Genomic DNA, 16,048 nt, shown 5'->3' with positions numbered 1-16,048 from the left:
ATTTGAGTTCATCAACCACAATATCACTTCAACAACTTTGAAGTTATCTGTTGATTAGTCGATTTCTTTCTCTTAACAACACTGGAATTGCTTTCATGGATATTGAAGGGTACTACTGGTTTACGTGATTTTCGAGGTAGTTTTATCCGACAGTATCCACTATTAAGTATTAAGTAAATATGTAACATCAATGGCTAGTTTTTGTCAAGAAACTAACATTATTTACATTTCGAATTTACACCCTTTTGTGACTACTATATGCTCTTTTATAATCTTCAATAGTAACCTTATAACTGTCATTTACTTAACAATGAACAAAACTGACATACCTAACCTAATAAAAACCGCAATTCGAAGACATGTTCCATAAAATGGCATATAAGTCTATATGTGTGTGCACCATGAACTGGATTTGAATTTAACTAACATAATTTAATTAAAGAGTCTACTCTAGATGAACTGAGCAATATAATTGGCTATATTGGGGAGTATCAAACAATCTTTCATTAATCAGCAATACTTAATTGTCAATATATTTTCAGTTGATATGAGTTGTTGTGCATAGCTATCAGTGTTATTGAATGTTCTCATTGTTATATGCGAAACCTACTGTCAGTTTGGAAATTTCCACCGACAAGACGTATACGTCACAAAGGGAAATATTTGGCCTCGATGACACTCCTGAATTATCATTTATTATGTTATGAAAGGCTGAATATACCATGGCATAAACCCTCTGAATGGGTTCAGAAGTTTTTATTAATTTGTGTAGTGAGTGATCATTTGACCCCACTCTTATTATGTTTCAAATGAAGTTACATTAAGGGCTATTAAACAAATTGACAACGAGTATCATTATAACTAAATAGGCATATGATATTATAAGATATATAGGTCAAGATAAATGGCATACGTACCTATATATTATACTTAATCACTAGAGCATTTTATTGAAGTAAATTCAACATTAATTCTCGCTCATACGATTTTCGTATTTATAAGTTGAGATATTTGCTGTCTGTATTGCATCAAAGCAAACAGAAGAGATTTGATCAAGTACAGGAAAACAAAATGGGTAAGATTGAAAGTTTGAATTTTAAACCCGTTCTAGTCTCTTTTACATGTTAGAGCATATTTATTGACAATGATTCAATTTGAGGAAGTTATCTTTGGTTGTTAGGTTGTCTTGTAATATTTAAAGCTTTTTGGCTTATAGAAGTGTCGTGGTGATTCTCCAAGACACTTTTTAGGAGAATTCTGTGAATATAACACGGATTGCCTGATTTGATATGTTGTTTCATTGGAGCCTATATGTACTGCATGGTTTTAATGTAGAAATCAGTTTTCAACGTCGAACGAGTCTTACCACAAAAAACTACCATGAAGCCAATCACAATCTGTGAGCTAGTTGAACTCGATTTTTTCGTATTTTTGAATATTATGGTTGGAAGAACGACTTTTCGAGCCATATCGTTAATTTAGCTAGATGTTTCATGTGAGAGTCATACTCGGAGAACCTTGTGAAAATATCGGTTGGAAGAACATCAATGTCTGTGACCTACGTAACGTCCTCGATGATCATAGGAAAGATCTCCGACAGACCATTTTATTGTAGATTTAGTTTGTAAAGTTGATCCTTTTGTGGATATTAGGCCAGGTATTTAATTTAAGGTTATTTGATATTGTTAATGTTGCCCCAGACGGGTTTGTCTCGTTTTTAATGTTTAAATGTTTATTCTCATTTAATTATCCGAATTCTTTGACAGTTGCATACATTGTGTAGTTTATAGATTTTCTCCATTGCATTGGTTCAGATCTAAGTTGGGTATATGGTATGAAGTTGCTGATCCTTGATCTCTGTTTTTTTTCCCTTTTTTCACTGTTGGTGATGAACATTGTTAGTGACTATTGTTTTTGTGTTCGCAGTATATGATTTTGCAGTGGTACTTAATTACTGCTTCTAGTTTGGTTTGGTTTGGTTCACTCCATTTTAAAGAGTAAAATTGAACGAATCTTGATGAAACCGCGGAGAGAAATGCAATTCAGGTTATACTAACGTAACCTTTAGTGACATTTAAAATGTAAATTTATCTTTGTTTTTATTTATAAAAGAATTCAGAACGTGTCTTGTCACACCTCAGTTTATATTTGAAATACGTCGTGGATTACATTTCTTTTATGATGGAGTTCAGACGGTCATGTGATCCACATCTATACAGGTGCGCCTGAAGCCCGGTTCACAGTTAAAGGAGACTATTTAGTTTTAAAGGACTAATTTTTATCACTGCATTGTTTTTCTGGAATTATTCAAAATGGGTAAGTGTTTGTAACTTCATTAAACCGTCAAGAAAAATGATCCTCATTTTCTCGTGCTTTGGTTTTGGTTAACACATCAACAGTTGTTTGGTAGATATATAGCCCGGTAGATTTGTTGGATGAATGCATAGTCTCTCAACAAGGGATGTAACGTAAGATTCTGAACATTTAGGCTATCATTAACAGAGAACTTCTTGTGTGGTTGCGGCTTCAGTTGTTATGTAATGTTGTCTTTGATGGTGTTTCAAATTCCGGTATTGAGTTCATCATTCTTCTATTTCTACCAATGTTAAATACATCTAGAAAAATTTCTCGATGTTTACCAGAGAAAACCTGATTCTGTGCTTCCTAAAATCTTCTAGCCAGTGCTATTCTGAAAGTATTCACGAAATTATTGATAAGTAAATATTATTTATTTATCTTATATATATATGTGTTTTTACCCGACTAAGATAAATGTCAAAGATTAACAAGTTTATTTACTCGAAAGGTAAATCTACCTTATAGCAATCGACCTGGTGACACTTTTATACATAGATCATTAGACAGCAATTAAATATTCACTAGTTTTCGGTAGGCATATCGGTTACAACTTGTCAGAAATCAGCTAGAAAAAAAGACATCTCCGCAAAGAAAAAAGTGGTTTATAGTAATTATTTAGGAACGATTTCAGAAGGGTTTTGCATTGCACCGTATTTGAAGTGCTTGTCTCTTTCTTCGTTGTCCCATTGTTTTAGTTAAGAGAAAGGGGCACGAAAGGTTTAAAAGGTTCGAAATTGGTCATACACTAGATGACCCATGTTAATACGCACTGGGGTCAGTCAGTCACCTTGAGACATAATGATGATAGTGAGGATCTTGGTAAGTGACCGTTAACAAGACTAATCCGTATCATTTGGGGAAGCTTTAGTGGCGGCTTTTGATAATGTGCCATAATCGTAGTAATTTCGTTCATATGAAGATGAATGATCAGTGTCTTGATACTTCGAACTCATACTCGTGATCAAAGGTTGGTTGTATGATATTCCAAACAGAAAGTGACCACCTCTTGTAAAATTGCCATGGACATGTACTTTCTCATAAGTTCTGAAATATTGATTTGAAATTTTCTTTCATTGCAATGGTTATCTACTTATCCTACGCTGGATTATATTCACCAGGTGACAAAGTGTTGGTGGGTCCTAATTTTTCGACCCGCTGATATCTTCTATAGACATCGGACTTTGGTCAATGGCAACCAAGTTGTGGAACGGAGTAAGGATTTGGTAATTCGTTCAAGTGAAGCGAATAAAGCCACAGTTAAGTCCTAAATTAGGTGTCCATTGTTAGAGAAAAAAGTCACAGGCTATTTGTAAGTTGAATGTATTAGTCTTCATAATTAAAATGATATATATCTATTGAGAGACATTTCAATAGGTCCTCACTTTTAGAGTACAATAAATACCCGAGCGTTTTTAATTCATGAACGAATAGCTCTAGCCAATATATGTTTATATACTTTAATATATATCCACCCATTCTTTTCTCTTTACCCCATACGTCATTATTGTAGGATAGCTTACTTCTCGATTATCACAAGGCCGAATTCATGTATGTAAGCCCTCCTGGATAATCAAGAATGACAATTTATATATTTTTTGTGACATCATTTGTATTTGATCTCTTAAAGGATCTTTAAAAGGGTATCGTTTATATCTTTATCCTTCTTACATGTGTCGTGGACTTATATTTTACCATGGAGTTTCTCAGCAATATAAGAGTTGATATAGAGGACAATGACGGTGAGACTTCATATCTTAAATTCGGTGTGGATTCGTGTGATTTATTGTTTTTGAACTTTTTCATATTATCTGCCCCGGGCAATATAAATTGTTGAGTTTGAACTTGTATTTGACAACTACTATGCCCTTAAACAAAGTGGTATTTTATTTTTAAATAGATATTCAATATATTGCATTTAGTAATCTACATTTTTAACATTGTAGTTGTACTATTATGCACTTTACTACTAATATAATAAGACTCGAAAGGAATGTGATCGGTTTCAATTAATACAATTTTACTTCAGTGAAGACAATTTTTATAAACTTGTGCTTCTGAGAGGTTCAAAATTGTTTATGGCCCTCCATATCAGCTATGCAAATAAATGGTGTATACGTTTGTACGGTCTAGAGGATGAGTCATATCATGGGTTGGTTGGAAAGTAAGATTGAATAATCATTAGAAATAAATTTATACGTTACAATTAAATGGTATATGACAATAGCTGTATATCTATAGAAAGTTCTAATAGACTATTTGTGACAACAAAAGTTCTGTTAGATTGTACATTTAAACAAATTATGCAGGTGACTCTGGTGTGGACCTTTCGGACCACAAACCTAAACTCAATGCAAACTTTTGTCCGAAGATGTGTAACTTGTTATATTTGATGTTCAGATAAAATGGTGACTTTGTAACTCGCATGAGAAATATCAATTTGGGTGTAAAATGTTTTCACCAACACACTGTGATCAATGTGCTGCTTTGAATTTGGTGGGACCTCGTCTAATAATCACGATTAAAACCCATTTATTGATCAATACATTTAAGTTATTATCTCAAATGAATTTCCAATGTGTACCCCTAGAGAATTTGAGATGGGGCATCCATAATATATGTTCATTTTTATCTCAACAAGCTATGCCTTTTTCTTTGGAGATATATCTTACAAGATTACACGATAAAAAAACCTCTTAAATCACCATTAAATGTTATGCTCATTGTTTGTAATATTTGGGTTATCAGGTCCAGTGGTTTTATGTCGACATTTGACTCGCTTAAACACATCTTTTTTTTCTTGGTTTTACCATAATTATATTAATATCTTTCATTTTCAGGGATGTATTTTTCGTCTTTGTTTTTTCCTTATTCACATGATATGAATGTTTTTTGACAAATTTTCATTGTTGACTTTAGCTAAATAAAGAAGATCGCATAATTATGTTGTCGGTATAAGAGTGCTAGTTTAAAGAACATGAATGAGATACATAAGTCATCAAAATCTAGATTTTCATTGTCTTTTTCTATCATTTCAGAACATTTCGGACTGCAAGAGGACGAAGATACTGAAACTCCAGAAGAAACTCTCCCAGAGAGTACAGCATCAACAACTACAACCACCACCACCACTGCGACTACTACCACAGCCATGGGTGAAAACAACGATGAGACCCCACGACTGGAAGAAAAACTGGCACAATTCAAAAAGGATGCCGAGGAGAACAAAGGTAGGTCACAGCAAGAATTTCCATGCTTGTGCACAGTGACGTTCAGGAATCATCGGGTGTGTGTATAGGGGTAGGGGTGGCAGTAGGGGCCATAGAATTGTCAACAGGAGATCATGGCACCATGCATCATTAAGAACCCAATGATAAGAAATAGAATAGCACTACAGTTTCAGACAGACCTTTCTTTTAGTGTGATTTGTTGTAGAATATTCTTGAAAAGTTATTTAAAATTCAACACACATGCTAGTCAACGCAGAAATAGTAACAATTCAAGTCAAACCACATTTAAACATGTTATAATACATGCTGAAATTTTCATTTCAAAATTCATATTTTGAATTTTTCACACATTTACGTTAGGTATAAAATTGGTGAAGTTCATAATTATGATGATAACAGGACATTATACATCCGAATTTCAAATGTGTATGTTTATGCAAATTATGTCATAACATTCTATTATTTTTCTTTTTTCCAGATCAAACGCCAGTCAGTGTTAAAGAGACTATGTCTCAACTCGAGAAGAGAAGACGGAATCTAATTTTTGACGAGGAGAGATTCGAGGAAACATTCTTAAAATGTATGATATGTCGTGAAAATTTCAATGATTTTGACAAGTTACCGAAAATGTTGCCTTGTCATCATACCTTTTGTCTCGATTGTCTGCAACAAATGTTTCGTGTTGAAGGAGAATTCCGTCAAACGTTGACATCAGCCTTCCGTGGAATGCCTACAGCCGTCAAGATCCAGTGTCCATCTTGCCGAGATGGCATCATAGTATCTGAACCAGAGTTGCGTCGTCTACCCAGTGATCACACAATCATGGAACTAGTGTGTTTTGTCAAATCTACTGGTAAAACTGATGTTCAATACTGTTCCAAACATCAGCTTCAACCTCTAAACTTTTTCTGTGAGCCTTGTATCCAGCCTGTTTGCTGTGATTGTACTGTGATAGACCACAAGGAAAAGTCAGGACATTATGTAGTCAATGTGGATGAAGCCATGAAGAAATACACACCGAAAGTAGAAGAAACCATAGATCTCCTTAAAACTGATATCGACGAGCTGGTCACAAAACAAGATGCTATTGCCAAGTCTAATGAAGGTCTTGAACAAATACAATCTGAGCTGAATCGTCAAATACAGTCGACGTTTGATCGTATCAGAGAAACTTTGGCTGAACGTGAAAAAGAACTGTTTGATTCAACAGAGAATGAAATCCAGAAGAAGGCTGATCAGCTGGAACGAAGACGAGAAGCATTAGCTAGCAGAGAAACGGAACTGGCCGCTGAACTGAAGGGTTTAGAAACAGCCTTACAAGAAAAAGATATTGGATTTTTGTTCACTGGTCACAAGAAATCTAAAAAGATCCTGGATAAGACAGTTTATATACCTCCTGATACCACCAATGAATTCAGTGTTTCGTTCCAGTTTAATAGTCGTCAGGAACTGAACGTTAGACAACAGCTTCAAAACTTTGGTGAAATAGTGTTTACATCGTGAATGAAATCAGCTTAAATAAGAAACTATTCAGCAAGAATGGTTAACAATTATTTAAACTGTGGATTTGGTACTTATGCATTTGTATGCTTTCGGTGTATATATGATCCAATGATCCAAGTTGGTGCTATAAATATCGTTTTAATGAGCTATGAAGAGAACATGCACATATGGAGTAAGAAAATGACAGTCAGCAGGAAGACAGGATTAGAGAAGTGCTGTGTTCTTAGACACTGAAAATAAGTTAAAATTGTTTCTACTAGCTATGGGGAACTTTTATTTTTGGAGAAAACCAGGCATATTAAAAAAAAACAGGGATTAAGTTTTTTTACAATCAAATGTTCTGCAAACTGTTGGAAGGATATCCCATATTATTTTTAAAGGTTACAAATAATGTAACAACGTTTTCTTATGATTTATTGCGAATTTCCCAAATAATATAGACTTTATGAATAGATTATTATTATAAGTTATAACTTAATAGGATATCAAACCCAATAATCCAAGTACAATACAATAATGGCATTTAAGATATAGCCTTCAAATGTCTTAAATTAATCAAGATATATCAAAATCTTCTAGATACATTTATATCACATTTCAAGTATTATATATCATATTAATGGAAATATACTGATTATAATAATGAAAGTATACTCTACATTGTATGCTTTCAATGGCGTTTTGACTGTTGGTCTCATCAGCATTCGAGTATTTGATGTCTTCATGAAAATACTGTCTTTGCTGTTTGTCCCAAACATCGTCTGTCTAATGGGTTGTAATCTTACTATTTAAATAAAATGTAACTTACAAATATAAGCGGTTACCGCTTAAAATTCATTCCACAAAATTATTTTTCCCTATCAAATATTGCCTTCTAGGAGCTCTTTATGTGCAATAGTAGTTTCCGGTCCGTTTCGATATCTTTCATTGTGATAAACTTATATAAAAGCCTGATAAATATTCCTAAATGGTATACCTCATAAGTTTTATTATTGTTTTTTGTACATTATTGTAGATTTATGTGAATCGAAAATCATTAGCATAATAATATGTAAGTTAGGCTCGTAACATTTTCGTAGCAATTTTTTGTGTACTAAGAAGGTTTGCCTTAAAAGTTGACAAAGGAAATATTCCGTATGCGAAGAAGTTAGAGCGCAGAGAGCAAACAAAGTAATAGAATAAAACCCCAATTTCATAAAGGCATAGTTCTAATACTACAGCTTTATTTTAATTGAGAATTATTTTACCAATAAAGGATATTATGGATATGGTTCTTATAGCTTCAGGATCAGACTTAAATTCAGCTCGGATGACTTTGACGCCGATATATCTCAACGTCTTCAGAAAAATTCTACTTTTTCTGTAAACTGAAAGCAGTTTCTTCTCGTACTTATTGCCTATATCTAGCTTATTATTTATTTTACTTCTGTCCATGTAATGTGTCGGTACATTTATGTTGTATTGTATTAAAGTAGAATATATTATTTTACCTCAAGTCAATTGCTTTATGTTGAAATAATTATCCTCAAGAGTTCCTTAAGACGATGTGATTGTATATTGTCCTACTGGTTACAGTGTAAAGGTTTCTTACAGTTCCAAGACAGATACACACTGAAAGAACTGTATCAAACCGTTTTTGTGATGATTAATCGACAATTCCCTTGATTAGTACAACTGTATCAGAGAAGTATCTACATTGGCAGTGAATTGGAGTTCTAGGGTCAAATAAATTTTCAGAAACCGAAATAGATTTAATGCTTGCATTCGGGCAATTCAATCGACCTAAAAGAAGGAACTTTTGACGATTAACGATCGTCATTATAATCACTTTACTGAATACAAATTAGTTGCCACCTTCAAGCAACAAGCCCTAAACCAATGAAAAGCATTCTGTTGTGTCAGAGCGTAGGCATTTCGGTTGAATATTCTTTTGTTCTTAAGTGATACTTTAACATATCAACAAATACAAATATTTAGGAAAATAGAAATACCCAACATAGGATATGGCTACTATAAAACACCATGGGAAGTTCTGGAAAAAAACTCTCGATAGTTTCCGTAAAGCTGAATCTATGATGAAGAGCACCGTTAGTGCATAAATGATATTAATCTAGATCTTATTCAGATACATCGGTCGACTATCCTACAATTCACCAATTTTGTACATATCATTTTCTGTAAAAATCTTGCATACGAGCGGTTTGGTTCTTTATATTTCTCAAGGTACATGAAACGGGTACTATGAGAGCGAAAGCAACTGATCGGTCAAAAAGGTTGATACCGATCTGTTCGGTCAAAGGGAGATAACCTGGAGAAAGGTAAAAGCTTAAGCCTGCTTGTTTCTGAAAAGTAAGAATGGGCGCAGATTGTAACTTCCTTGAGGTAAGAATATCTTTAAATGTCGAATATTCATTTCAAGAAGGGCTTATACATTACCGCCATTGGACCATAGACTTTATAATGAAATGGCTAGATATTATCTTGAGGCAAGATAAGTAAGCTTATATTGTATAGGCTGTTGTACAAGAGTTAATCCATAACGACTACAAATGAACAGCCCAGTCATTCAAACTATACGATACTGAATATCAACTTAATCCGATTTGTCTGAACGTTTCAGTAGAGTAACTGGATAACCAAGACACAGCAACGTTCTCCAATGACTACATTGGGATCAACTAACGCACTGGTTAACCGAAGGTTTATTAACCTTTTGGGGTCATATTAGGTGTATTTTATTAATGTAGTCATGCGCAGACGAGATGGAACGTTTGAATATTGACTATAGTAAACAGTAAATCTATGAGGAAAACAGGAGCTGGACAAATAAATTATCCTCTATACGGGTTTTTTAATTGGTGTTTATATATTGTGCGGACCTGGCAGGGAGCATGTAAGTATACACCTTCATGTATTGTCATTTCATTGGATACACAATATGTAGATATGTGTTGTGTTGTGAACGCAACTGTTGCATACCATTTTCATTATGTCATGAAATAACAATTTAAATATCATACATATTATTAACTAGAAGATCACCACTTGTACGCCATGCTAACTCTTTGAACACAAAGAAACATCTTCGTTTCCTAAACGGCGGCATATAATGCAGGTGGTTAAGGGACAGATCACACAATACGCCATATTATTTTGATAGCGAGGTTAAACAAAGATTTTTTATATATCGAATGTTGGTTTACTTCTTTATCGAATTGAAAGACAGATCTAGATAGGATAACACTATGACATAATCTGCACATCAAGCTTTTGTCTAATCCACATAAATATTATCACAGTGCATGCAACTAGGAAGTATGAGACCAAAAAGATTCCGAGCAACATGTATATAACTGGTACATTATTACTTTTCATACTACAATTACTTAGTATACGTTTGTACAGACGCTTTGATATAAACCTCAATTGATCATGCTTAACATTGATAACATTTTGTTTTTATTCAAATTGTGATTTAAAACTTTTTAACTGTATTAAAGTTACTGTTACAGATCAATCATGTGAAGCATATTCGTAATATGACCTATTAATAAACTGTTTAATTGACTTTCTACTTGCGGTGTATGCAAGCTTGACATTACCTGTATTATGTTAAATATATGAAGCATATAGTCCGTTATACTTAATCCATTGTATTAGTATATCAACATGTTATTGATATTCGTAATAAGGCTTTCGTATGCACATGCAATGCTTTACTAAACAGGTTAAAGCAACAGTCGATTCAATTAGTCCTTGAATAGCCCGGGTACCCTCAAACTGACGGTTTTACACGAATTAAGCTCAATAATGAAGAGTGAGTGGGAGTATATGCGCCGATTAACGTGGTAAATTTTGAAACATCTATTATAATAGTCTAAAAGACAGAGTTAAAACTGAATTTTAAGATAGAAATTCGGTTCATAAAACGTCATTTCAATTCAGAAATATCTTGAAAATTTGACTATTTTTTAAAATTACTCGTTATAGTTTAACGCAAAATGTCAATGTCAACCATGTTTGGCAACGAAAATGAACTAAACTGTGTATGATGATATCTTTAGAGTTTGTGATTCAGTTTTTTATGAAGCAGCAGGTTTGGTCAAGTGTCTGTCAACATAAAAGATGTTACCAAACATGAGACGTGTAGATATAAACTTGCCCAAGGCTCTGTGATTAGCCAAACCAGCCATTTTTATGGTCATTATCGAAATTTATCAATTTTGACAAAAACATTCTTGAAATAAAACAATATTGTGAAGAAAATGATAACGAGTTCGATTTAACGATTGACCAGTTTTCAACCTTGAAAATAAAATGGGATGGGTTCAAGTTAATGTGGGGATATCTTTCAGCTTTAACAAATAGAGAACTTGGTTGTCAAGTCAATTAGTCAAATCTCTTGAGAAAATGATATTTGACTTAATTTTGGTAAACAGAACCACAACGTTTCTGAAAAAAGCACAACCCACTACAGATGGATTGCAGACTAACTGAAAACCTAACACCTGGCAAAAACCTATTGATTAACTGGGGAGGATTCAAACACTTTAAGCTTAACAATGTCACAAATCTCAATTCCATTTGAATAAGCATTGGGTTGGCTTCCGTCAATGGCAAAGTATATTTGTCACACATTCCATTTTCGAATCTTAAATCAATGCATATCATTAAATCTTTCAAGTCTGTCAAATGTTACATGCTACTTTGTACGATCGTTTTGCGTTAATCAAACGAGCACGCTATATATAAAATATCAAAGTAAATACTTAACGTGGGTTGAATAATATAATATTACTTCTGTTTTATACGGTTACACTTCCTTTGTTCACTTTTACTCTACACAGTTTACTTATTTGGGTTTCAAGGAACAAGAACTGTTAAAATCACGCCCAAATCACATGGTATTGAATGAATTCTTGACGAGATAGTTTTTACCATGTCGGAGCACCTGGTTACAAATGTGTGTCAGTTGTGCATTCATTTAGGATTGGGATATTCGTTTCACATTCTAGGCAAGGATTGTATATGAAATATTCATCTTAATTAGTTATTAATTATAAAAAAAAGAATTATCAAAGTAAAGGTGCCCTCACACCATAGGCGTATGGTTGAGAAAGTTGTTAGGAATATCGAACTCACAACTCAATTGCACGAGATGTTGCGTTCAAAAGGTATGACCTCTATATTTTTGTGATCGTATGTTGAAAACTTTTCTCGGTGAATTTGAGGCCATGTGATTAATTCTACCCCAACAATGACCAACTGAAAATTTGATCTTTGGACAAACAAACTACTAGTTTTACCAGGATACAAATAGTTTACGGTGTATTAACCTACTGATACAAAACGGTAACATACCGGACTAGGTGAACTAGGAATGTCATTTTAGGATTGAGTCAGTTACCTTTTAAATAGTCCAAAAAAGAATGAGTTTTGAAATGTGAAACTCACCTGTTTTGATTTAGTTTTGGGTCGTGTAATGAATTAATTCTATGTCAGCTTGTTATGTTGGGTGTGATATGACATATATTTTATATATTTTTTATGAATTTATTTTCAGTGTGTAAAAGTAGGCCAAACACATTACCGAGAATGGCTAAGGCAGCATATTATGAGCGGGAAGAAGCTGCTATGAAGGAAGAGCTGGCTGCTAAAGAATCCAGTAAGTATTGGTTAATATTAGTCGAGTTTATCTGGAAATAACCTGTAAATAGATTCTACTATTACGTTCTCTTTTGTTCTCACTGCTGTCAATCTATTGAAGTTGAAAAACTATTGATCTGTCGGGGTATACCATAGCCGTAACCTAATGTATCCATGCATCTGTTCTGGTCAAATAGCAGTTTTGGTGTGATCAGGATGATCACTATCCTCATTAACTTCTTTTTATATACAAAATCTCTTTAAAGCATTTGTTTTTTCTCACACAAATATTTCATCACAAATGAATTCTTTTATAAACTTGTAGTTCGCAATTTGATAAAAGGTAAGAAGATATTGACTAAAATTTGTTTATGCTGTTGTGAAATCATTCAAATTCTTTTTATTTTTTGTGTCATTTGTTTCACTTTGTGTGCGTTTTCCATGCACAGTGCACAGTTTGTTTTTATTAACCCCACTTCAACTTTCAATTGGTACATGAAAACGTTGGAAAAATTATTTTGACGATATAAATACACCGAATTACTTTGATCGAATAAAATATAGATATACTTGTCACAAGTTTGATCGATTTTTTAAAAGCCATTGTATGGGTAGGTATTCATATTGAATATGACCTATTTTTGGTTTGTCAACAGCTGTGCATGTGTTGATTTGTGTTGTGATGCTTTGTATATTACGATTTAATTTTATCGTTTAGATAAAAACAGTGTTTTGAACTTCAATAGAATATTAGTAGGTTTTTATCTGAAATGCATCTAAATATTTTAGACATGGATAGGTTTGTGGTAGCAGCGAATATGATGAGTCAGTTTTAAGTGAATTTGACATAAAAATTTTATGAACTGTATCATCTGGCAATTTGCTAAATTATATCATTTTTACGTATCAGTACGACTCACTGGATACTTTTGTGTATGTTCAAATTGTGTTAAATCGTTTCATTGTTTATAATGGCTTGTGGTAATGGTGGTAAGTGATTACATATACTCATTTTTCAGTAAATTCAAAGTTTTTTCATTCTGCTGATGCATTGGTTTCTTTCGTACAAAAACTTTATCCGGATTGTTTTTCTATGTCATATAAGGTGTAGTTGTGCTCCGAATTCAATCAATTGTTAATAATAATAAGGCGGGTGTATCTTATGCACCTTCCAAATGGAAAACTTAATTATGAAAGCCTAGACTTTCTGTAAGGGTTTGAATCATGGTGCTCAGATTGCCCAGATAATGCACCATCAAACAAGGGACATAAGCCTCTGTTGTAACCTGCGACGAAAGCGCCATAGCTAGGCGTTATAAGAGTAAGGTATAATATGGTAACCACGCATGCAGGGAGAACAGCAATCTGCTCAGGAAGATTAATAGTAGCTATCGAACTAACGTATTTTAATAGCAGAAAGTAACTCACCAACCCAATCACCGTCAATGGAAGAACACAATCGCGTCGTTGTGATGACGTTTTCCCGCCAAACTAAAAATAGCGAAAGAAACCAATACGTAACCAATGATGATAGCTGACTGGTACAAAAGCGTACAGTGCTTGGCATTCGTACTATTTTAACTTTTTATGTTCATTTTTTTCAGATCATGGTTTGAAGAAGAATGAAGGAATATACTCTTCACTAACGGCTCTCAATAAACGGAGCATGGTTTTGGACGAAGAAAACTTTGAAGACGTATTTCTCCGATGTAATGTTTGTAAAGATCGCTTTTCTGAACCGGACAAATCTCCCAAGATTCTGAATTGCCACCATTCATTCTGCTTGGCCTGTTTGTTGCAGTTATTCAAAACCGAATGTGAATACCGTCACACTCTCACCCCTTCCTTACGTGGTATGCCTACGGCTGTTACATTGCATTGTCCAACATGTAGGCACAGTTTCATATCAACGGAGGACAATCTGAAACAGCTTCCTACAGATCATCGTATTGTTCAGTTGATGGACTTTGTGAAGAATACGGACCGATATACAGTTACATTCTGTTCTAAGCACGACATGCAACCTCTGAACTTCTTCTGTGAACCGTGTATAAAACCAGTGTGTCGTGATTGTACTGTGATAGACCACCGAGAAAATGGTGGGCATCTAGTCATGGATCTCGAACAAGCGATGCAAAAATACACACCCATTCTAAACCGTGCGTTGTCTGAGATGCAATCAGAGTCTAAATCTCTGGATGAAAAGCGCGTTGCTTTGGAAGATTCTCTGAGAAGGCTGGATCGCACCAAGGTCGACCTTCTTCAGCAGATTCATCAAGCATTTAACAAAATACGGTTGAGTATAGCCGAAAGGGAGAGGGAAATGTGCGATATGGCAGACAGTGAAGTGTCTAAAGAAAAGAGCAAGATCCACGAAAAGATAAAACTATTAAAATCACGCAGTGCCAATCTAGTAGAACATAGTAAATCTCTACAACAGGCCAAAGATGAAAGTAATGTTGAAGATATGTTCCGAACTCATCAACAATACAGAGAATACCGAGCTTCCCCTCCGATAAAGGTGAAGGAGGTCGATGATGGCATTCTTACCACTTTCTCGTTCACGCCTCGGGATGAAGCTGGTCTTGCGTCTAAACTGTCTAATTTTGGAATTATTTGTGCCAAAACGGAACATATTGGACCCAGTTCAACACGAACACGAAGTTCTTCGTGTACACGACTGTCGCGTCGTTGATATTGACAATAGTTTTCCTGTGATACGGGCTAATTCAGATAGATATATATTATCACACTAAATATGGTGGTTGTTTTCTGGGATGTATCTGGGTTGTCCAAAACTTTCTTTTATCAAGTCATGCATGTGCAATAGTTTCCATGTGACACACGTCTTGGCATGACGAAGCAATGTCTTTAAGACATGAACTAAGTCGTTTGGTCAAGTCATAATCTAAGTTGGGCGCTTTTATGCACGAACAAGATGAGTTTTAGGCTTTGAAAATGCAGTTATATTACATGTTTAAATAGCATTGGGTATATCATTTGTAGGCCTATTATATTTCAAATTGAAGTAAGTGGTTCTTGCATCTCTCCTCAGATATGCATTAATATCAGCCATAGATAGAAAAATAAATGTTATCATCTCGGAGATGGGTCTCCTCCATTTCTAGTCTGTTCTCCAATTAAAATGCATTCTACTTTTAAATGCAAGTCATATTGTAATTCTGTATCAGTAACCTTGAGTGTTGCATATTGTTAATGATTTTTTGAATACACTTATTTATGCAAACGGAATAATTAATTTCCTTTATCCCCCATTGTAATGAATAACATCTGGTCTTTGTTCGAAGGAGGCA

General features: G+C 34.2%; 2 protein-coding genes across 2 annotated transcripts; both read left to right on the top strand.

Moving 5' to 3' along the window:
- Positions 1 to 6,092: 6,092 nt before the first annotated feature.
- On the top strand, positions 6,093 to 7,088 carry LOTGIDRAFT_126485 (hypothetical protein; the record flags this gene model as incomplete). Its single annotated transcript, XM_009062879.1, has 1 exon — positions 6,093 to 7,088. One exon carries the CDS (start codon positions 6,093 to 6,095, stop codon positions 7,086 to 7,088), a length of 996 nt encoding a protein of 331 aa, XP_009061127.1.
- Positions 7,089 to 12,246: 5,158 nt separating this feature from the next.
- On the top strand, positions 12,247 to 15,429 carry LOTGIDRAFT_165833 (hypothetical protein; the record flags this gene model as incomplete). Its single annotated transcript, XM_009062878.1, has 3 exons — positions 12,247 to 12,262; positions 12,652 to 12,753; positions 14,339 to 15,429. The coding sequence occupies 3 exons, from the start codon at positions 12,247 to 12,249 to the stop codon at positions 15,427 to 15,429; spliced, it is 1,209 nt and encodes a 402-aa protein (XP_009061126.1).
- Between the last annotated feature and the right edge of the window lie 619 nt (positions 15,430 to 16,048).

This window comes from Lottia gigantea (genome assembly GCF_000327385.1).
Source record: "Lottia gigantea unplaced genomic scaffold LOTGIsca_54, whole genome shotgun sequence".
In the NCBI taxonomy this organism is placed as follows: domain Eukaryota; kingdom Metazoa; phylum Mollusca; class Gastropoda; family Lottiidae; genus Lottia; species Lottia gigantea.
This window is presented reverse-complemented; position numbering and strand designations above follow the sequence as displayed.